The following is a 22,531-nucleotide window of genomic DNA, read 5'->3' on the forward strand; positions in this document are numbered from 1 at the left end:
GAACACCAAGATTGGCAAATTCGCCACTGGCGCCCTGTGCTCTTCACAGATGAAAGCAGGTTCACACTGAGCACGTGACAGACGTGACAGAATCTGGAGACGCCGTGGAGAACGTTCTGCTGCCTGCAACATCCTCCAGCATGACCGGTTTGGCGGTGAGTCAGTCATGGTGTGGGGTGGCATTTCGTTGGGGGGCCGCACAGCCCTCCATGTGCTCGCCAGAGGTAGCCTGACTGCCATTAGGTACCGAGATGAGATCCTCAGACCCCTTGTGAGACCATATGCTTGTGCGGTTGGCCCTGGGCTCCTCCTAATGCAAGACAATTCTAGACCTCATGTAGCTGGAGTGTGTCAGCAGCTCCTGCAAGAGGAAGGCATTGATGCTATGGACTGGCTCGTCCATTCCCCAGACCTGAATCCAATTGAGCACATCTGGGACATCATGTCTCGCTCCATCCACCAACACCACGTTGCACCACAGACTGTCCAGGAGTTGGCGGATGCTTTAGTCCAGGTCTGGGAGGAGATCCCTAAGGAGACCATCCGCCACCTCATCAGGAGCATGCCCAGGCGTTGTAGGGAGGTCATACAGGCACGTGGAGGCCACACACACTACTGAGCATCATTTTGACTTGTTTTAAGGACATTACATCAAAGTTGGATCAGCCTGTAGTGTGGTTTTCCACTTTAATTTTGAGGGTGACTCCAAATCCAGACCTCCATGGGTTGATACATTTGATTTCCATTGATAATTTTTGTGTGATTGTGTTGTCAGCACATTCAACTATGTAAAGAAAAAAGTATTTAATAAGATTATTTCATTCATTCAGATCTAGGATGTGTTGTTTAAGTGTTCCCTTTATTTTTTTGAGCAGTGTATAATGGCACTTCAGAAACCTTTTTCCAGGCATACACCCAGGCCACTGGCAACCCTCAGTTCACAAACATGGATGTACAAGTGCAGGACCCAGACCCATCCCTGAACAGGACATAAACTGTGTGGCCCAGACTTGTCGATCCCAGCATAAACCAGGACTCAAAACCTGTTGGACTAAACCAGTTGAGTATAAACAAGTGTATAAAAGAGGCAACGCTATAAGATTAATTAGAGATATATTGAGACAGCTTAAAGACACTCCTCAGGTGGCTGCCAAGGAGCCCCCCTCTGAGTCAGGTACCAAGAAAGAGCCAGAAGAAGAAGCAGTCATAGAAGGGGAGAAACTGCATTCTGTGGTCCCTCCGGTGGCTACAAAGGATTCTGAGGCACCCTCTAGAACAGGACCCCAAAATAGAAAATGGAGAAAAGGGAAAACACTGGAAGAAAAAGGATATACAACCCAGGTTTATCCATCAGGGTAAACAGAACCTATATGACAAGGCGGAAACTGCCCTGTCATACAGAGCCAGAAGCAGAGGACAAATCATTGACAGAATGGCAGAGACTGTTTGCAGACTCTGTGGCGAAAGTGGCTGCAACTGACCTATTTGCCCTCTCTGAACCAGAGGCTGAGATAAAGCCTGACGGGGAGACAGAGCAGAAAATGACAGACGAAGAGATGAAGGCGAAATTAAAGAAAAAGGTTTGTGACATTTAGAGTTTGAGACTACATTTGCTCTAAAGAATCATACTTTTTAACTCTGCATTGTTGGGGAAGGGCTCATAAGCATTTCACGGTAATGTCTACACCTGTTGTATTCGGCGCATGTTGCCAATAAGATTTGATTGATTAGAAAATGTTTGCCTTTTAAAGACAATAATTCTGGGGGTTTTCCAGCTTGGCGAGTTCAACCTGAAGATGAAGCCGAAATCAACACATTTAAAAGAAGCCCCAACAGAAGCCCCAACAGAAGCCCCAACATAACCTGTAAGGGCAGCTGTTGTAGGTAAAACAGTTTCATATCACACCTTAAAAAGTAAGATGTCACTAATAATACCCATAGTCTTTTATTTGTGACACTTATGCAATGATACGCTTGTCAAATCAAAGAACATTCATCTCAACTCTTCTTCTCTTCTGCTGATCTTCACAGTGCGTCATGAGCTCACCTCCCCCTCGAACCTGCTGCTGACCCATCCAGACCCTGTGGACATCCATTGGCTATAGGGGTGTAACGATCCATCTACTACATCGATGTATCGATTTATATTCATATGATCCAACTACATCGATCTGTGCTCGGCGAGTTGGCCTTTTGGACAACATATATCGATCTAACATCGTTTTAAAATGTAATAAATCGATTGTATCGATACTAGGAAATAACCCATTGGATTTAAGCACGTCAGACTTTATATGCAGGGGTGCACATAACTGGTACGCAGATACGCAAGCGTGACAAAAATCAGGAATGCGTAATGCCACTTGTGTTACTACGCGCCTTTGCGTACTTGACCGATCTTCTCATCTAACCTTACACATGACATGTTGCTTGTCAACTACTGTCAGGGATGTCCAAAAAGCAACAGACATTAAGCAGCTTCTTTGGCGTTTCGCCACCTACAAAGAAACGCCAACTGGAGCCAGAGCCGAAGAAAATAATTTTTTCGGAAAAGTGCCTCCAAGATGTGCAGTGGCTTGAAGCTAACGATGAGCGCACTGAAATGTGGTGCAAGATTTGCCGCTCAACTCCACATCTAGCAGACAAAACAGGTGCATTTTATAAAGGCTCAAAGAATTTCAACCATCCTTTATTTGACAAACATGAAAAGAGCAAGGAGCACACGAATGTGGCGCAAGCCATTGCTAAAAGCTAGCCGAGAATAAATGTCCAGTCGCCCACTTGCCAGATGGCGAGACAAGCTGAATGAAGAACAGCGGCAAGCTCTGTTTAATATTTTTCTCTTTCCATAAAGCTAAACACGCACGTCCCATGTCTTCCTATTCTGAGGATGTTCCTTTACTGAATGCTTTTTGATGGATCTGAGGACATCACAAAAACTGAGCAGGAAATAGTTTACATTGTGTCTGTGTCCAGCAACGGAGAATTTACTTCGGACTTTATTGGACTGATTGAATTGGGTGCTGACCGAACCGCACAGGCCATAACAGACGGACTTGTGAGACTTTTCCAGGACACAGGCTTGGATGACTGGACAACAAAGTTGGTCGCTGTGTGCACAGACGGGGCTGCTGTCAACGTAGGTATCTACAACGGCGTTGTGCCAAAACTCCGGCAACATGCTGCGGTTGGAGACTCCCTTGTGCACATTCTGTGCACCGCACACACACTGGAGAATTGCGCGAAATCAGCTGATCGCAACGTTCCTTACTGTGAGACATTTCATCGCTCTGTGGTCAAGCTGCTGCAGTTTTATTTACAAAAAGGTGGAGCAAAAAAAACTGCTGCACTGAATAAAGCTATGTGAAGAAAATGGGATCTCCTTTGTGGAACTGGGTAAGTTTCATAATACCAGATGGTCTGCATGGAGGCATGAAACACTGTTAAAAATATCAAGACTATTGCCAGCCATTAAAATGCAACTGGTTACCAGGTATTTATTTCAGTCACACTGGTTTGATTTTTGGCTAAAAGGTTACTGAATCGATTTAAAATCACTGAATCGTTTCGGATCGTATCGTTCTAAATGAACCAATATCGTCCTTGAATCGTATCGACAACCACGAATCGTGATACAAATCGAATCGTTGTTAAAACGAATCGTTACACCCCTAATTGGCTAACATCCTTCTTATCTAATATACACTCACTGGCCAGTTTGTTAGGTTCGGGTCGGACTCTCCTTTGCCCATTCCATCTCATCCCAAAGATGCTCTATTGGGTATGAGGTCTAGGGACTGTGCAGGCCACTCAAGTAAACTGGACTTGCTGTCATGTTCCAGGCAATGTTTTTCCACTCCTCAATTGTCCGGTGTTGATCACATGCCCACTGGAGCCGCTGCTTCTTGTTTTTAGCTGATAGGAGTGGAACATGGTGTGGTCTGCAATAGCCCATCCGTGACAAGGATCGACAAGTTGTGCGTTCCGAGATGCTGTTCGGCACACCGCTGCTGTACTGCGCCATTATTTGTCTGTTTGTGGCCCGCCTGTTAGCTTGCACGATTCTTGCCATTCTCCTTTGAGCTCTGTCATCAACAAGCTGTTTCTTCGCCAACAGGACTGCCGCTGAATGGATATTTTTTGTTTGTCGCACCATTCTCGGTAAACCCTAGACACTGTTGTGCGTGAAAAGCCCAGGAAGGCGGCATTTCTGAGGTACTGCAGTGCCTGGCACCGTCGATCATAACATGCTTAAAGTCGCTTAGGTCACTCGTTTTGCCCATTCTAACGTTCAATGGAACAGTAACTGAATGACTCGATCCCTGTCTGCCTGCTTTATATAGCAATTCACGGCCACGTGACTCACTGTCTGTAAGAGCGATCCATTTTCGTAAATGGGGTGGTGTACCTAATAAACTGGCCGTTGAGTAGTGTTTGGGGGGTATCTGTACTTTACTTCACTATTTATATTTTTGACAACTTTTACTACGCTACATTCCTAAAGAAAATAATATACTTTTTACTCAATACATTTTCCCTGACACCCAAAAGTACTCGTTACATTTTGAATACCTAGCAGGACAGGAAAATGGTCCAACTCACACACTTATCAAAATAACATCCCTGGTCATCTCTACTGCCTCTGATCTGGCAGACTCACTAAACACATGCTTTGTATGTAAATTATGCCTGAGTGTTGGAGTGTCCTGGCTATACGTAAATTAAGAAAACACATGCCGTCTCGTTTGCTTAATATAAGGAATTTGATTTTTTTTTTTTTTTTGTTCTTTTTGATACTTAAGTATATTTTAGCAATGACATTTACTTTTGATACTTACAGTGCCTTGCAAAAGTATTCATCCCCTTTGGCGGTTTTCCTATTTTGTTGCATTACAACCTGTAATTTAAATGGATTTTTATTTGGATTTCATGTAATGGACATACACAAAATAGTCCAAATTGGTGAAGTGAAATGAAAGAAATTACTTGTTTCAAAAAATTCTAAAAAATAAATAGCGGAAAAGTGGTGCGTGCATATGTATTCACCCCCTTTGCTATGAAGCCCCTAAATAAGATCTGGTGCAACCGATTACCTTCAGAAATCACATAATTAGTTAAATAAAGTCCACCTGTGTGCAATCTAAGTGTCACATGATCTCAGTATATATACACCTGTTCTGAAAGGCCCCAGAGTCTGCAACACCACTAAGCAGACGGCACCATGAAGACCAAGGAGCTCTCCAAACAGGTCAGGGACAAAGTTGTGGAGAAGTACAGATCAGGGTTGGTTTATAAAAAAATATCAGAAACTTTGAACATCCCACGGAGCACCATTTAAATCCATTATTAAAAAATTGAAAGAATATGGCACCACAACAAACCTGCCAAGAGAGGGCCGCCCACCAAAACTCACGGACCAGGCAAGGAGGGCATTAATCAGAGGTAACAAAGAGACCAAAGATAACCCTGAAGGAGCTGCAAAGCTCCAAAGCGGAGATTGGAGTATATGTCCATAGCACCACTTTAAGCCGTACACTCCACAGAGCTGAGCTTTACGGAAGGGTGGCCAGAAAAAAGCCATTGCTTAAAGAAATAAATAAGCAAACACGTTTGGTGTTCGCCAAAACACATGTTGAGACTCCCCAAACATATGGAAGAAGGTACTCTGGTCTGATGAGACTACAATTGAGCTTTTTGGCCATCAAGGAAAATGCTATGTCTGGCGCAAACCCAACACCTCTCATCACCCCGAGAACACCATCCCCACAGTGAAGCATGGTGGTGGCAGCATCATGCTGTGGGGATGTTTTTCATAGGCAGGGACTGGGAAACTGGTCAGAATTTAAGGAATGATGGATAGCGCTAAATACAGGGAAATTCTTGAGGGAAAGCTGTTTCAGTCTTCCAGAGATTTGAGACTGGGACGGAGGTTCACGTTCCAGCAGGACAATGACCCTAAGCATACTGCTAAAGCAACACTCAAGTGGTTTAAGGGGAAACATTTAAATGTATTGGAATGGCCTAGTCAAAGGCCAGACCTCAATCCAATTGAGAATCTGTGGTATGACTTAAAGATTGCTGTACACCAGCGGAACCCATCCAACTTGAAGGAGCTGGAGCAGTTTTGTCTTGAAGAGTGGGAAAATCCCAGTGGCTAGATGTGCCAAGCTTATAGAGACATACCCCAAGAGACTTGCAGCTGTAATTGCTGCAAAAGGTGGCTCTACAAAGTATTGACTTTTGGGGGGGGGGGGGGAATAATTATGCATGCTCAAGTTTTCTGTTTCTTTTGGTCTTATTTCTTGTTTGTTTCACAATCAAATTAATTTTGCATCTCGTGTAAATCAAATGATACAAACCCCCAAAAATCCATTTGAATTCCAGGTTGTAAGGCAACAAAATAGGAAAAATGCCAAAGGGGGTAATACTTTGGCAAGCCACTGTAAGTATATTTAAAACCAAATACTTTAAGACTTTTTACTCAATGAGTGTTTTACTGGGTGACTTTCACTTTTACTTGAGTCATTTTCTATTAAGGTGTCTTTTACCTTTACTCAAGTTTGATAATTGGGTACTTTTTCCACCACTGATTGCATTCTACCACCTGGAATGTCATTGCATTCTACCACCAGATTATTTCTAGATTTGTGCACTGAACAAAAATATAAACGCAACATGTAAATGCTGAAAAAGAAAATCCCAGAAATGTTCCATTTGCACAGAAAGCTTATTTCTCTCAAATGTTGTGCACAAATTTGTTTACATCCCTATTAGTGAGCTTTTCCCCTTTGCCAAGATAATCCATCCACCTGACAGGTGTGGCATATAAAGAAGCTGATTAAACAGCATTACACAGGTGCACCTTGTGCTGGGGACAGTAAAAGGCCACTTTAAAATGTACAGTTTTGTCACACAACACAATGCCACAGATGTCTCAAGTTTTGAGGGAGCATGCAGTTGGCATGCTGACTGCAGGAATGTCCACCAGAGCTGTTGCCAGAGAATGTAATGTTAATTTCTCTACCATAAGCTGCCTTCAACATTGCTATAGAGATTTTGGCAGTACGTCCAACCGGCCTCACAACCGCAGACCACGTGTAACCACTCCAGCCCACGACCACCACATCCGGCTTCTTCACCTGCGGGATCGTCTATGAAATCCATAGATTAGGGCCTAATGAATTTATTTCAATTGACTTATTTCCTTATATGAACTTTAACTCAGTAAAAAATTAGAAATTGTTGCATGTTGCTATTATGTTTTTGTTCAGTATAATAATACTACCATAGGATTTGTTGTCTTCTGGCCATGTCCTCTGAGGCTTCATATTGACGTTTTTTTCAGTGTACTGTAAGTTCAGGTTGCTTTTATGTTATTATGGAATTGGCAGAGCCAAGAGGTTGTTTTAGTTATAAAAGACAGGAAACTGTCTGACTATTTTCAATTCCGAGCTTCTATTTCTATAGATCCTGTCCTGTTTCACTTTGTATATATTTAACTTAATAAACTGATTTCTTTGTATCTCAGGACTAAGTGTGGAGTAATGTATAATTTCTACCTAATGGGGTTAAAAATGTATGATGAATTAAGTTATGGCTAGACATAAAACACATTTGAACTTAATATTAGATAATACATCTTTGTAAATTAATGTACATTATATTTGTGTAGATAGTGTATAGTTAGAACTTTAGATTTGTGTGTATTCTGTGTTCCTCTGTTTTCAGGAAGAGATACAGTCTGAAGCACATGGCATGGAACATGTCATTTCAGATTTTCTACAACTCAAGAAGACAAATACAAGATTGTATTGTAGTATGTCTTTTTTTTTGCAGATTAAAAAAATAAACCCAACAGTTGTTGCAAATATACAGCACTTGTTCTGTTAAACAAAACCTAGTAAAACACACCTCCAAATAAATTACACAAATAGCCAAAATAGGAGTCTTTTGAAAAAACCCTAATCAAGTCGCATCTCCAGCAGTCATTTGGAGTGAAATATCGTCCCATATTACTTGGTGAATAGGAGAGCCGTGTGTGTGTTTATGTGCGTGTGTTTGTATGTGTGTGTGCGTGCGTGCATGCATGCATACGTGAGTGTGTGTGTGTTGTGTGCATATGCGAGTGTGTGTGTGTGTCTATAATCCTAATTTAAAGCTCATCCCTCTCCTCTCCTTCACAGAGGCAGGCTTCTCTCTGGCTGTTCATGTAGGGCCTGCAGCCCAGAGTCCAGACTGTGTTGAACAGGGTGTCTGCTACCGTCTCACAGGCTAGACGGTAAAGAGGGACATGGGGATGAGAGTTAATTACTGGCCTATTCAAACATCTTGAACAAAATATCAATAGGCCTGATGAAAGTGCAATGAAGTTCAGGTATAGGGCTGTAGGTGTAATGTGTGGCTCTGTATGAAAAGTGTACAAGCTGTCAAATCTTTGATTTCTCCTTAATTCCTTGCCCCCCCCTCAAAGTTCTTTGGAGAAGGAGGTTTGAGGGGAGGGACGTTGGAGCCTCCTGCAATGGACTTTGAGAGGGAGTTGAGGAACAGAGGTATCAAGGGCTTGACGGCTTCTACACTTTTCAGACTGTGGAACTTTCCATGTACACTGCATCAGGTTGACTGACCTTCGACCTTTGACATGAAGCCCAGGCTCTTCTTAAGGTCAGAGCAGATGCTGTGGAGACACCAGCGGAACTTGGAGTCGCAGCGGTACTTGTTGGAGCCGCAGGTGTCGTAACATATGTCCAGCTGGTTGCAGCACTTAGTCATGGCAGGGATACCCAGGTCAACCTTGATGGAACAGGACAAGGGTGGTGAGTATGTGTGTGTGTGTGCGCTATGATGGTGTTATACACTGAGTGTACAAAACATTAGGAACACCTTCCTAATATTGAGTTGCACCTCCTTGTGCCCTCAGAACAGCCTCCATTTGTCGGGTCTTGGACTCTACAAGGAGTCAAAAGCGTTCCACAGTGATGCTGGCCCATGTTGACTCCAATGCTCAAATTGTCTGGATGTCGTTTGGGGGGTGGACTATTCTTGATACACACAGGAAACGGTTGAGCATTTAAAAACACGGCACCTACTACCATACCCCGTTCAAAGGCACTTAAATATGTTGTCTTGCCCATTCACCCTCTGAATGGCACACATACACAATCCATATCTCAATTGTCTCAAGGCTTAAAAATCCTTCTTTAACCTGTCTCCTCCCGTTCATCTACACTGATTTAAGTGGCTTTAACAAATGACATCAATAAGGGATCATAGCTTTCACCTGGATTCACCTGGTCAGTCTGTCATGGAAGGAGCAGGTTTTCCTAATGTTTTATACACTCAGTGTATGTGTACACTTCAATCTGTATATTATTGGAGTTGTATGACCAATGTACTATTTTGATTTGCATTCTATAAAAATACTTGATTGTGGAAATGTTTCACTGAGCATTAATGTGTGTGTGTGTGTGTGTGTGTGTGTGTGTGTGTTTCCAATCATCTACAAATGCATACACTATTGGGTACCGGAAGGCCTAGGAAGTAGGAGCTGCATCCATTGGGCTCTTGCATCTGGTAGTCAGGGCGAGGAATAGCAGCTTTACCTGAGGTAGAAAGAATGTTGGAGACAACATTAGTTCCCTTCAATTCAAGAAATGCAATGAAAATAGGAACTGGAATTTGAGTTTACTTCATCAATTGACTGAATTGACTTGAAATGGAACTGAACCCAACCTTGATCGCCATCCACACTTGATTGACCAACCCAGCAAAGGGAGCCCACTGGGCACAGATGTCAATTCAAAGTCTAATCCACATTGGTTCAGTGTAATTTCATTGAAATGATGTGGAAACAAAGTTGATTTAACCAGTGTGTGGGAGGTTGGATGTCCGTCAGACGTTGTTGGGAAAGATTATCAGTTCATCAATGGTGGTAACCAAAACAGGGTCCAAGGTCAATACAGGTAAAGTCCATGGACATGTGATATCATTGGTGAAGACTACAGCCTAGCTGTGAATCGCAGAGTTTTTGACACTTTACCTCATGACACCTCTGCCAGCTATCTCTCCCTTGCTCATAGTCCAGTGACTGAGGTGCATTATCAGATGTGAGGTGATAAAGGTTATTAGTAATGTCAAAGGAATTCCTGGTGTAAGCTTTCCCTAATCAGTTATATGGTGTTGTTGCATTAAAGAGTTTAAATGGCTTTAACATGACGATGTGTTAAGACTTCCGAAAATCTTAATGTCCATGTGTATCTCCATTGTGTACCATCTCCCTAATCTATAATGGATCTACCTGCCGGATAATCATTACACAATTTGAACTATAGGATCACATTGAAGCGGTCTGTACAAAACAGAATATCTCGGCTAACTAATCACTAGCCTGATCTAGATCTAGATGGGCTTGTTTAGCTAACTCCTCTGACTATCGTTGGCATGCCACGCATATGATACATGTATGATAGACTAGCCAGAGGAGTTGGTCATGTTCTTACCATATCGACAGCGGTACTGACACACTCCATCGCGTCCGCCCATAAGCTCCAGCATGGAATCAAAGTATCCATTGACGGCTTCGAAGCTTCCCCTAACGGAGTTCAGTCCCCACTCGTCCTCATCCTCTGCCTGGGAGGGGTCGACAGGGGCCTGGCTTGGGTCCACTGGTGCAGGTTCCTCAGCATCCTGGGAGAGGGTCCCCTGGATGGAGAGGCCCAAAACCAGAAGGAGGGCAAGGGAGGCCCAGTGTGTCATATTGAGGTTCAGAGAAGCAGAGGGGCAGCTAGGGACACAGCGTTGACGATCCACAGAGTTCAGCTGGGGGAATGAGAGAAGCACAAACACACACAGAGAGGGAGAGAAAGAGACGACTCACTCTGTCGCGTCAACCGGCACCCTGACCTGGACTTTGAGCTAGACACCGGGACAGCCTCCACTGTGGAGGAACGAAGGTCAGCGCCTATCTAGATTGTATTTATGTTTTAAAGGTGCCCAAGGTGTGCTATATTTATCTGTTAGTGATCTTAATGTGTTTTGTTGTAATCATATTGGTATTCGATGTTTTGACTATGCTCCTATAAAGACTGATGTTCTGTCACCAATTTTGACTATATCAATAGACTGATGATTATGACATGAAACAGTCAAGTAACTGATTGTACTTCACACTTGTTGACTATTCACATTTCGTACAAATTATGATTAGAAAAATAATCAATGCATTGCATTACTAGACATGACTTATTGAACAAATTCAAAGATAATATTGGTAAAGCTTGGCCCAGAGACCTAAAGGTGTCATGAATTCTACTGATAAATTATCTTTAAACATTTACTAGTGTAAATTGACTAGTGCCCTTTGATTAGTACTACCGTTACTGTTTCAACCCGTAGTAAAACGTTTAATAAACTGAACGTATCCTTTTGACGTAGCCAGCGACAGACAAAACGTTTCAAAACGCTAAACTTATGAAGGAACGCAGTTGACAAATAGTCGGCGACGTAGTGCGCACGTGCTCGGAAGTAAGCAAGGAAAACGTCATGCCGTTCTCTAGTGAGCTGTTTGTTTGGTGAGAGCACTGGCTTCGTTATCGAAATTATATATTTGAGTGTGCTTATTATGGAAACATACAAAACGTATTAGTGCTGCTCGCTCATCTAACAAGACGAAACGTTTGCAAGTGAAGTGTGAGAGCCCCAAGATAGCGTGGTGCAGGTGCGCGAGCCAACACGCGCTTGTAACGTTGTCTGCAGTGAGCAGCAGCACGACTAGTAGCCACGCTACATTAGCTAACTATGACCTCGAAAGTTTGCCATCTACTGTTTTAAACAGTTAGCTGGCTAGCTACTTTTTGCTGTATATAGCTATGACCTAGAGACATTTTGTAGTGGTCATGAATGAAAAACCACTCATTTCTATTTTGAGGAGAGAGGAGTAGGTCTACCCTACTCAACATTGTATGTCAGCAACATGGCATTCACCAGCCTTTTTTCAAGTCTTCCAAACAAAGAATTTGACACGACGCCTTGTGAGTCGAGAGAGAGGTAAGCTACTAACGTTAGCTATAATACAAATAGTAATTATTTCTACTCTCTTTTCTACTGTGCTGAATTAATGTAACTTGGCTAACGTTAACTAACTTAGTCAAGTGTTTCAGCTTTGAATTGGAGTACCTAGCCAACTGTGAGAATTGATTGATAAAACAAATTTTCTCAGATTTCAAAGGGATGAAAGGCAACTGGAACCAGTTAAGCTGGAGAAGGAGAACGAAAGGGATGCCCAGTCCAGAAAGAGGCCATTGCAAAGGGGTCAGCAGAGTGGCCCCAGGAAGAGAAAAAAAGGGGACCAACAGGTGAACTTGTCATGTACTAAACAGATGCTGAATAGGCCAATTCAGAATGTTTTTAACGTTTTTTACTAAACATTGACGTAAGCCTAACTAACATAGGCCTGTAATTGTGTGTTTTGTGCAGTGATTTACACTACTAGGCTAATTGCACACCACATACCTGTAGATCAGGCCTCTCCAACCCTGTTCCTGGAGAGCTGCCCTCCGGTAGGTTTTCGCTCCAATCCCAGTTGTAACTAACCTGATTCAGTTTATCAACCAGCTAATTATTAGAATGAGGTGCGCTAGATTAGGGTTGGGGTGATAGCGCTCCAGGAACGGGGTTGGCGAGCCCTGCTGTAGATTATGTTGGTATAGAAACGGGTCGCAAACTGTTACGATTTGGTATTGCCCCTTTCCTTGTGATTTGAGGTTATAACGGTACCCTTTCGTATTTTTTCCACAGGAGCAGTCTGGCCAGGCCAAGAAAAGTACGATTCATAAAGGCCCACCACAATCTTATAAAGACTTTGACTCTGTGGACCGAGACTACAACATGGTGAAGTGTGATTACGAGCAACCAAGCCTTGACTTCAGTAGAGAACTGGACTTCTACAGCCATAGCAAGGAAGGTGAACACCCAGGACACGATACAGAGAAGTCGGGTAGGAAGAACATGAGGCCCGGAGAAGCAAAGGGTGGGTTTTTATGGATCATTAACCCTTTACTATTAGCATTCAGACATTAAAAGGAGTGTAATTTCATTTAACCTTTTCCACAGGTCCTGATCAGAAAAAGGATGTTCAAGGTATAAACAGGAAGAAAGGACGGAAGCAATGGGAGCCTCATCAGCAGAGACTTGACAACCAGGCCAGAGGCAGAGGGGGAAACTCTGCCAGGAGGGGTGGGGATTTTACCGGAATGGGTGGACGTGGCACTAACCAGCCCAGAGACTTCTCCAACAGGGGTGGAGGTGGTTCCATCAGGGGTGGAGGTGGTTCCATCAGGGGTGGAGGTGGTTCCATCAGGGGTGGAGGTGGTTCCAACAGGGGTGGAGGTGGTTCCAACAGGGGTGGAGGTGGTTCCAACAGGGGTGGAGGTGGTTCCAACAGGGGTGGAGGTGGTTCCAACAGGGGTGGAGAGTGGAACAATAGAGGCCCGGGCTGTGACAGGAGGGGCGATTGGTCAAAGCGAGGCACTGACCGGTCACGTAGAGGTGGACGACATTTCCCAGATGGACGTTTAACACTAGTAAATTAAATCATGCAAACTTCCTTGTCAATATCCATAGAAATGTCATTTGTAGCTTTATGATGTGCTCGGTTACAGCTAAGTAACCCAAGCCAGTGATTTCAGTCTTATGTACATTTTAACAGCTGATTCCAACCTCTTCCAGGAAACTTTGACTGGAAAGGGGAAAAAGAACATGACAAAGGAATTCAAAGACCAGAATGCTTTGGAGATTGACGGAAGGTTAATCTGTCGACATTTCCTCAGGGGAAAGTGCATCAAGGCAAGTTTCTATATATTTTATTATTAGAAATTGTAACAATATTAATGGTCCCTTGTTATTGAACTTAAACCCAATATATTCCAATGATAGTCAGGTATGTTGATGTTGACATCTTTTACAGTATATACTGTCAGTGGCCTGACCCATCTGTATAGAGACCCCAACAACCTATTTTCTGTGTGTTTTGCAGGGTGATGACTGCCAGCTAGAACATGCTCTGGACGTCAACTACTCTATCAACGAAGTGTGTAAATTCTACGTCCAGGGATCCTGTTCGAAAGGACAGAGCTGCATATACATGCACAATATCCTTTTCTCAGCTTATTCTAAATGTCCCTTATGTAGTGGTTGCCACAGGGTGGGTGAGTGGGAAATGACTGTACTCTGGTTATGTTTTTATACTGTATCCTTGTGTATTTGTCTTTCTCCCTCTTGCTATATTTTGTGGAAAAAAATAGAATTTGATCGCAAAATAATACCTTAACGACCCATAGCGGACAGTACCTTAACAACAAAATGGCTGCCGTAGGGGTAGATGCAGACATTTTTTCTTTCTCTCCTTGACCAAGTACCCACAGAGTTTCCCCTGCAAGTTCTTCCATACCTATGGGAAGTGCTACCAAGGAGACCAGTGCAGGTTTTCCCATGAACCCCTGACTGAGCTCACCAAACAGCTACTGGAGGCGGTCAGTAACTATCTCCACCCTGAGATGACACTCCTGCCCTTACACTGACATATTGTTGCTCCCTGTTATCTACAAACTAGGGGTTATTTCTCCTATGCAGGCATTGAAGAGGGACAAGGACATTGAGGAACTGGCTAAAAAGGACGAGCCAATCAGCATGGAGGAGCCAGTGTCCACAAAGGAGTCAGCAACAGCTGAGGAGACGAAGCCTGTTATTGACATATTCCTGAATCCACTAAGGTTAAGAACGCGAGTGCACGCGCACACACGTTTGTATTTCTATCCTTGTGGGGACCTAAAATGTATTTCCATTCAAATTTTCCCTAACCCTTAACCCTAATTGTAACCCTAAACCTAACCCCTAAGCTTATAATAGCCTTAGTCCTCATGGGAACCTGAGAAATGTCCCCACAAATGTTCCTTGTTTTACTATCCTTGTAAGGACTTTTGGGGATTTCCCGTATCCACGAGGATAGTAATACAAGGCCACACACCACAGTGCTGTAATAGAATAGTAGTGTATGTATGTGGTTGAGCTTGACATTTTACACTGTTGATAGTAAATAAGTTATTCACTAGTGTTTTATTGACTCTATTTTTGTCTGGATTTCAGGCCTAACTTTTACAACAGCTCATGCCCCTCTGAGCCACATGCTGAGGAAAGTTCCCCCATGTGTCAGAATGAAGTGTCATCTGAGGTCGTGGAGAAGGAAATTGCCCGTTGTGCAAACTCCATTCGGTCTCCTGATCCTCCCCCAAGCTCTCCTGGCTTTAAGGAACTGGTTTCTTATTCAGTTGAGGCTGTGCTTGGGTCCCATAGGCCCCTGGAAAAACCCTTCCGCAGCTTCTTTGCAGCCTCTATCAGCCAGACCTCACAGACCCAACCAGATCCCCCTGCAACTACATTAGTTCCTCCAGACTCTATCTGCCCGCCTGATCCAACCCTAAACTCTACATGTGGCAAGATAAATGTTCCTTATTCAGTCGAAGCTGTGCTTGGATTCCAGAAGCCTGTAGAAAAAGCCTTCTGCAACCAATTTTCAGGATCCATCACCCAGACCTTCCCACCCCCCACACAGATCCGATCAGATCCCCCCAGCAATACGTTAGTTTCTCCAGACCCCATTCGGTCATCTGATCATCGTATGAATAAGAGGCCGGCTCCTTATTCAGTTGAGGCTGTCTCTACGGCCCAGAAGCCGGTGAAAAAACCCTTGTGCAGTCTCTTTGCAGGGCCGATCAGCCAGACCTCCACTACACCTTCCACACAGAAGTCTGCTAATTCTCCCATAAACACCCCAGGCTGTAAGGGACCCGCTTCTTATTCAGTTAAGGCTGTTCTTCAGTCCCACAAGCTTGTGGAAAACCCTGTCCGCAGCCTCTTTGCAGGCCCCATCACCCAGTCCACTCGCCACCCTGATATACAGACCCAACTAGATCCTCCTAGCACTACATTCAATCCTCCAGACTCCATTCGGCTCCCTGATCCTCCTTCAGTCTATAAGAGGCCGGCTTATTATTCAGCTGTGCTTGGGTCTCCTAAATCTTTGAAACCATCCTTCAGCAGCCTCTTTGCAGGCCCCATCAGCCAGACCTCCTCTCCCCAACCTCCCACACAGATCCAACCAGATTCCCATAGCACTGCATTTGGTCCTTCAGACTCTGCTCCTCCTGCAGGCTGTAAAAGGCCGGCTTTGTATTCTGTTACGGCTGTGCTTGAGCCCTGTAAGCCCGTGGAAAACCCCTTCTGCAGCCGTATTGCAGGAACCATCAGCCAGACCGCTCCTGACCCTCCCTCTCACACTCTGAACTCCCCAGGTTGTAAGGCACCAGCTTCTAAAAAGCCCATGGGAAAACCCTTCCGTAGCCTCTTCGCAGGTCCCATCAGCCAGACTTCCACTAACCACCCTCCCAGACAGACCCGGCCAAATCCCCCCAGTACTACATTTGGTCATCCAGACCCCATTCGGTCTTCTGAGCCTCTTCCAGTCTGCAAGAGATGGACATCTTCAGTTGAGGCTGTCAGTGAGTCCCAGAAGTCCATGGAAAAACCCTTCCGTAGCCTCTTTGCCGGCCCCCTCACACAGACCTCCACTTCCGGCCATCCAACACAGATCCAACCAGATCCCCCCAGAAATGTCACTGGCTGTAATAGACCAGCTTCTCATTCAGTTGAGGCTGTGCTTGAGACTCAGAAGCAATTGGGAAAACCCATTCGCAGCCTCTTTGCAGGGCCCATCAGCCAGACAACCCTCCCTGACCCTCCAACACAGACCCGGCCGTATCCCCGCATAGTCGAGCCTAAACATGAGGTTCCAGACCCAACACCACTCACTAGTAAGGGCCTGCTTTACTCAATAACAATACTTGAATTGTCTCTTTGTGTGAAATGCATCTTGCTATTTTTCATCACCACTTCGTACCCTCCTTGAATTAATGCAGTGCCTCCAGAGCCAACCTCAACCAATTCTGTTCTGAGGACCCTCTTCCTACGCCTGAGCCCATGCCGCCAGGAGGGGGAGCAGGTGAGCAGTAACGGCTGCGAAGATCCAGGTACTGTCAGACACATCATGCTAGAAGTAGTGCATTTGTCTTTTTTGGAACATAAATGCATTGTGGTGTGCTTGGTGTTGCATCGACATGTTTTATACTTATTTCCTCTCACCTACTTCTGGCTGAACTGTTGTTGTTTTGTTTTTTTGGGGGGGGGCCTCTTAGTGTGTATCGAAATATATTCAGGATTGTGTCCATTACCGCTGAAAGTGTGTCTGACCTGTTGTGACCCCTTTCAGGAGGCGATGTCCTGTGTTCCAGTGATGAGGACCAAATCACCAGAGGATCTACTTCTACAGGACAGCAGAGCCAGGAAGTGGAGGAGGAGGAGAAGGTTGATGAGATGGAGAGTGAGCCGGAGGAGTGCGATCTGAGAGATGAGCTGTTGGTAATTCCATTAGAACCGTTAGTACCTTGCGTGACACTCGGTGACCCTCACCACCATCGCCAGGTGGACATCACCCTGCCACGGTCCGCCTTGGCCCAGGACGTGGTGTGGTCCCTTGAAGACCTTGCCCCTCTTCCTCCCATCTCCCTCTCGCTCAATCACCAGCCGTCTGTCCCTCTGGCCTCCCCCTCTACTGAAAGAACGTCAGGTCCTGCTGTTGGACTCAGGCCACAGCGTTCCCCACAGGACTCCAACTCCCAGGAGGCTGCAGGAGAGCATCTCATTCCCTCCAGGAATTCAGGTAGGAGTCAGGTCCAGGTGGATACCCCCGGCGTTCACAACCTACCAATCCAAGCAATGGTACGGATGACTCCACCTCACACTGATGTACAACCAAAGCGACTGTCTGGACAAATGAGGAGCAAAAGTGGGAACTTAAGTGACAAAAAAACACTGAAAGACCTTTTTAAGACATTTGACCCCACATCATCTCCCTTCGGACAGTAACTGCATTTGGAATATGGCTCATATTGTATGCACTGTCGGTCAATGGACTACGCACCCAAAGACTAACACAAACACTTAGCCTTCATATGAATGCTTTTGCTCTAGTGTATTTTCCCGCTAACAGATCAGAACAGCAATTCATTGCAAAATGATTGTATAAAATGCAGGAAACCGCGCACACACACAAAACCCTCCTTAACTCAATTTGATAAAGTGTTACTCATATTGATATCATTACTTAGTATCAGCTAATGTTACTGATGAATAGTCAGCCTAGTCTGTCTCTGTGTGAATTGTTTTAGGGATTTTCTTAGATGAGGCATACAGCTCACAAATGTTGATGTTATTTTACATAATATATCATCAATCATGTACATTAAGGTTCAAAAATCAAATTGTTTTATTTCATTTTATTCAAGCAGAAAGTAACCTTTTGGAACACTTAGTCAGTTAACTAGTAACAATTAACCGTTGCCCTCTTCCTCCACTCCTGCCGACTAAATTTCCTCTTATTTGAGTGAACAGTGGGTTATTACACTCAACTGATTCTTATTACCATGTGGAAAATGTAATTATTTAAACTAATGCCACACCAGTTCTGCTCTATGTGAATGTAGTGCTTCTCCCTCCTTATAGTAAGGTACAGTGCTGTGAAAAAAGTTTTTGCCAACCCGTTCTAATTTCCTCTACTTCTGCATATTTTTTATACTGAATGTTAGTGCCTTCGGAAAGTATTCAGACCCCTTGACTTTTTCCACATTTTGTTAGGTGACAGCCTTATTCTAAAATTGATTAAATAGTTTTTTCCTCCCCAATCTGCACACTACCCCATAATGACAAAGCAAAAATAGCATTTTAGAAAATGTTGCTAAAACTGAAATATGATATTTACATAAGTATTCAGACCCTTTACTCAGTACTTTGTTGAAGCACCTTTGGCAGTGATTACAGCTTTGGGTCTTCTTGGGTATGATGCTACAAGCTTGGCACACCTGTATATGGGGAGTTTCTCCCATTCTTCTCTGCAGATCCTCTCAAGCTCTGTCAGGTTGGATGGGGAGCGTTGCTGCACAGCTATTTTCAGGTCTCCAGAGATGTTAGATCGGGTTCATGTCCAGGCTCTGGCTGGGCCACTCAAGGACATACAGAGACTTGTCCCGAAGCCACTCCTGTGCTGTCTTGGCTGTATGCTTGGAAGGTGAACCTTTGCCCCCAGTCTGAGGTCCTGAGCACTCTGGAGCAGGTTTTCATCAAGGATCTCGCTGTACTTTGCTCCGTTCATTTTTGCCTCGATCCTGACTAGTCTCCCAGTCCCTGCAACTGAAAAACATCCCCACAGCATGATGCTGCCACCACCATGCCTCACCGTAGGGATGGTGCCAGGTTTCCTCTAGATGTGATGCTTTGCATTCAGGGCAAAGAGTTAAATCTTCGTTTCGTCAGACCAGAGAATCTTGTTTCTCATGGTCTGAGAGTCTTTAGGTGCCTTTTGGCAAATTCCAAGCTGGCTGTCATGTGCCTTTTTACTGAGGAGTGGCTTCAGTCTGGCCTCTCTACCATAAAGGTGCTTCAGAGATGGTTGTCCTTCTGCAATCCTGTCTCGGACCTCTACGGACAATTCCTTCGACCTCATGGTTAGGTTTTTGCACTGTCAACTGTGGGACCTTATATAGACAGGTGTGTGCTTTTCCAAATCATGTCCAATCAATTGAATTTACCACCGGTGGAATCCAAGTTGTAGAAACATCTAAAGGATGATCAATGGAAAAAGGATGCACCTGAGCTCAATTTTTAGTCTCATAGCAGGGTCTGAATACGTATGTAAAAAAGGTATTTCTGTTTTAGCTTTGTCATTATGGGGTATTGTGTGTAGATTACTGAGGATTTGTATTTATTTAATCTATTTTAGAAGAAGGCTGTAACGTATCAAAGTGGAATAAGTCCAGGGGTCTGAATACTTTCTGAAGGCACTGTATCGGAACTTCAACCAAAACCTAATATTAGATAAAGGGAACCTGAGTGAATAAATAACAGATTTACGTACTTATTTCATAAACAAAGTTATGCAACACCCAATGCCCCTGTGTGAAAAAGTAATTGCCCCTAACACTCTAACTGTAGGCCTCCTGTAGCTCAGTTGGTAGAGCATGGCGCTTGCAACGCCAGGGTTGTGGGTTCGTTTCCCACGGGGGCCAGTGTGAAAAATGTATGCACTCACTTAACTGTAAGTCGCTCTGGATAAGAGCTTCTGCTAAATGACTTAAATGTAAATGTAAGTGGTGTACCTTTAGCTGCAATGACTCCAACCAAACGCTTCCGTAGTTATTGAGCAGTCTCTCACATCGCTGTGGAGGAATTTTGGCCCACACTTCCATGCAGAACTGCATTAATTTAGCGACATTGGTGGGTTTTCAAGCATGAACTGCTCATTTCAAGTCCTGCCACAACATATCAATTGGGATTAGGTCTGGACTTTGACTAGGCCATTGTAAAACTTAAAATGTGTTGATTTTTAGCCATTTTCATGTAGACTTGATTGTGTGTTTTGGATTATTGTCTTGCTGCATGACACAGCTGTGCTGCAGTTCACAGATGGATGGCCTGACATTCTCCTGTAGGATTCTGATACTGAGCAGAATTCATGGTTCCTTCTATTAAGGCAAGTCGTACAGGTCCTGAGGCAGCAAAGCATCCCCAAACCATCACACTACCACCACCATGCTTGACCGTTGGTATAAGTTTCTTACTGTGGAATGCAGTGTTTGGTTTTCGCCAGGCATAATGGGACCCATGTCGTCCAAAAAGTTGACTATTGAATGTTCTTCTAAGAGTATTGATGATCTTCCAGGTGCTTTTTGGCAAACTTGAGTCAACTTTTTGGATGAGATGGGTCCCATTATGACGCAATGTGTATTGGTGTGCAATGAACACTTTTAATTTTTCTTAATATATGTATATGCTAGGTCTTGAATATACTACCCCTGTATACTCTACACACTTGAAGTTTAAATAAAACAACTGAAATGTACAACTGAAAGTAAAGGTTTGCATGTATGAATGAGAGATATGGTGTGGAGTGTAACGTGATAAACCTGGCAAGAGTTAGTGTCCACATTCCTTCACCAAATTAAACAAGAATCAATCAGCCTAATTGTATTTATTCAGTGCTCATAAGTATACAATGAATGTGTATTCTGACCTTTAATTTAAGCATGAGAACAGCATGCTATTCACCTGCTATTCCTTCGGGGTGGAGATCTAAGAAATAATGGCGTGGAGGTGTGTATAAAGATACGCCATCTTCTGACCTTTACTTAATGCCACCGCCTTTACGCAAGAGGAAACATGTGGTCCTCTGTAGCTCAGCTGGTAGAGCACGGCGCTTGTAACGCCAAGGTAGTGGGTTCGATCCCCGGGACCACCCATACACAAAAAAAATGTATGCACGCATGACTGTAAGTCGCTTTGGATCAAAGTGTCTGCTAAATGGCATATTATTATTTATTATTTATGTATAAGGTCGAGCGAACCTGCCGTTTCTAAGTGGAAAAAGAATATACTTGATTATTTTCAATATAAATAACAGCGTTCTCCATGCACTGTAATTGATAAATTGATAAGAGCTAGGTTAGTGAGTAATCAGCTTGGAGAAGGGGATTGTAAATACACATAGCAATTGTTTTAGATTATTTTTCCCTATGATCACTGGAGACTAATGTGAAATCAGTCATTTGGAAGCAAACTGAAAATCATGTCAACATGACATGTATTGCGTTCCCTTTTCTACAATAAATATCCATTATTCAGAATTGTAATTGTGTGCCCTTATTTGCATAGATTAAATTAAGAGACCCAAGCTTTATGCCTCATGTCCACCAGATGCATCAAACTCTTTGGATTCTGACAGAAGTCATTAATTGTCAATGGAGCAGTCCGCAACGCTACGTTGGGGGTGTCACACTAGGCTGCGGTGCGTTCTGTGTACCGCATGCGTTCAATATTTTCACCTCGTGCGTTGCAAACGGAAGTGCAAACACAGACTTCAACTAGCTAGCTTTTAGTTGAAAAGCGAAGCATGTGCGTCAAGTATGGAAAATGCGGACTAAACATCCGGTAAAACAAAACGCATATGCATCTGGTGGACATCGGGCATTAGGTTTCTGTAGGGCTGAACCAGCCGAGTTGATGTATGCACTTTAGAATGTTTTACTTACAGTGCCTTGAAAAATATTCGGCCAATCCCGTCTCACAGCCTGGGATTTTGATGCATTAGATTGGGAATTTTTATTTGTGAGTCACATTCTTCTTCAGAGTTCCCCCCACAAAAGAAAATAGTAAACAATTTATTTATTTTATGAAATTCCAGTTCATTGTTAAATTAATCCCCCTAGGTCAATACTTGGTTGAACCACCTCTGGCAGCTATTACTGCCAGTAGTCTTTTCGGTTAACTAACTTTGCACACTGTGATGGAGCAATATTTGACAATTCCTCCTTGCAAAATGCCCCAAGCTGTGTGAAGTTAGTTGTGGAACAGTGGACTGCAATTTTGAGGTCTT

General features: G+C 43.8%; 3 protein-coding genes and 1 long non-coding RNA gene across 6 annotated transcripts; 3 read left to right on the forward strand and 1 right to left on the reverse strand.

Moving 5' to 3' along the window:
* Positions 1-1,443: 1,443 nt before the first annotated feature.
* Positions 1,444-2,190, forward strand: LOC311113303. Its single transcript, XR_014611004.1, has 3 exons — positions 1,444-1,580; positions 1,776-1,884; positions 2,032-2,190. It is a non-coding gene; the product is annotated as an uncharacterized lncRNA (long non-coding RNA).
* A 5,616-nt stretch (positions 2,191-7,806) lies between these two features.
* LOC311113648 (group XIIB secretory phospholipase A2-like protein) lies at positions 7,807-10,875 on the reverse strand. Of its 2 annotated transcripts, none has more exons than XM_084156920.1 (4): positions 10,497-10,875; positions 9,523-9,599; positions 8,625-8,790; positions 7,807-8,271 (listed from the first exon to the last, which is right to left on the reverse strand). In XM_084156920.1, the coding sequence occupies exons 1-4, from the start codon at positions 10,750-10,752 to the stop codon at positions 8,153-8,155; spliced, it is 618 nt and encodes a 205-aa protein (XP_084013046.1). In that variant the 5' UTR covers positions 10,753-10,875; the 3' UTR covers positions 7,807-8,152. The 2 variants fall into 2 exon arrangements, with proteins under 2 accessions (XP_084013046.1, XP_084013045.1); XM_084156919.1 differs by having other exon boundaries at positions 9,511-9,599; positions 10,497-10,872.
* Positions 10,876-11,540: 665 nt separating this feature from the next.
* LOC311113358 (uncharacterized protein) lies at positions 11,541-13,586 on the forward strand (the record flags this gene model as incomplete). Its single annotated transcript, XM_084156572.1, has 5 exons — positions 11,541-11,567; positions 11,927-12,042; positions 12,215-12,350; positions 12,793-13,024; positions 13,108-13,586. Exons 2-5 carry the CDS (start codon positions 11,969-11,971, stop codon positions 13,584-13,586), a joined length of 921 nt encoding a protein of 306 aa, XP_084012698.1. The 5' UTR covers positions 11,541-11,567; positions 11,927-11,968.
* LOC311113723 (uncharacterized protein) lies at positions 13,442-21,119 on the forward strand. 2 transcript variants are annotated; one of them, XM_084157030.1, is made up of 8 exons: positions 13,442-13,577; positions 13,723-13,839; positions 14,030-14,144; positions 14,416-14,525; positions 14,626-14,765; positions 15,139-16,862; positions 16,968-17,078; positions 17,318-21,119. In XM_084157030.1, exons 2-8 carry the CDS (start codon positions 13,753-13,755, stop codon positions 17,971-17,973), a joined length of 2,943 nt encoding a protein of 980 aa, XP_084013156.1. In that variant the 5' UTR covers positions 13,442-13,577; positions 13,723-13,752; the 3' UTR covers positions 17,974-21,119. The 2 variants fall into 2 exon arrangements, with proteins under 2 accessions (XP_084013156.1, XP_084013155.1); XM_084157029.1 differs by having other exon boundaries at positions 13,442-13,839.
* The last annotated feature ends 1,412 nt before the right edge of the window (positions 21,120-22,531 follow it).

The sequence above is a fragment of the Coregonus lavaretus genome (assembly GCF_964263955.1).
Source record: "Coregonus lavaretus genome assembly, chromosome: 40".
Taxonomy (NCBI): Eukaryota; Metazoa; Chordata; class Actinopteri; order Salmoniformes; family Salmonidae; genus Coregonus; species Coregonus lavaretus.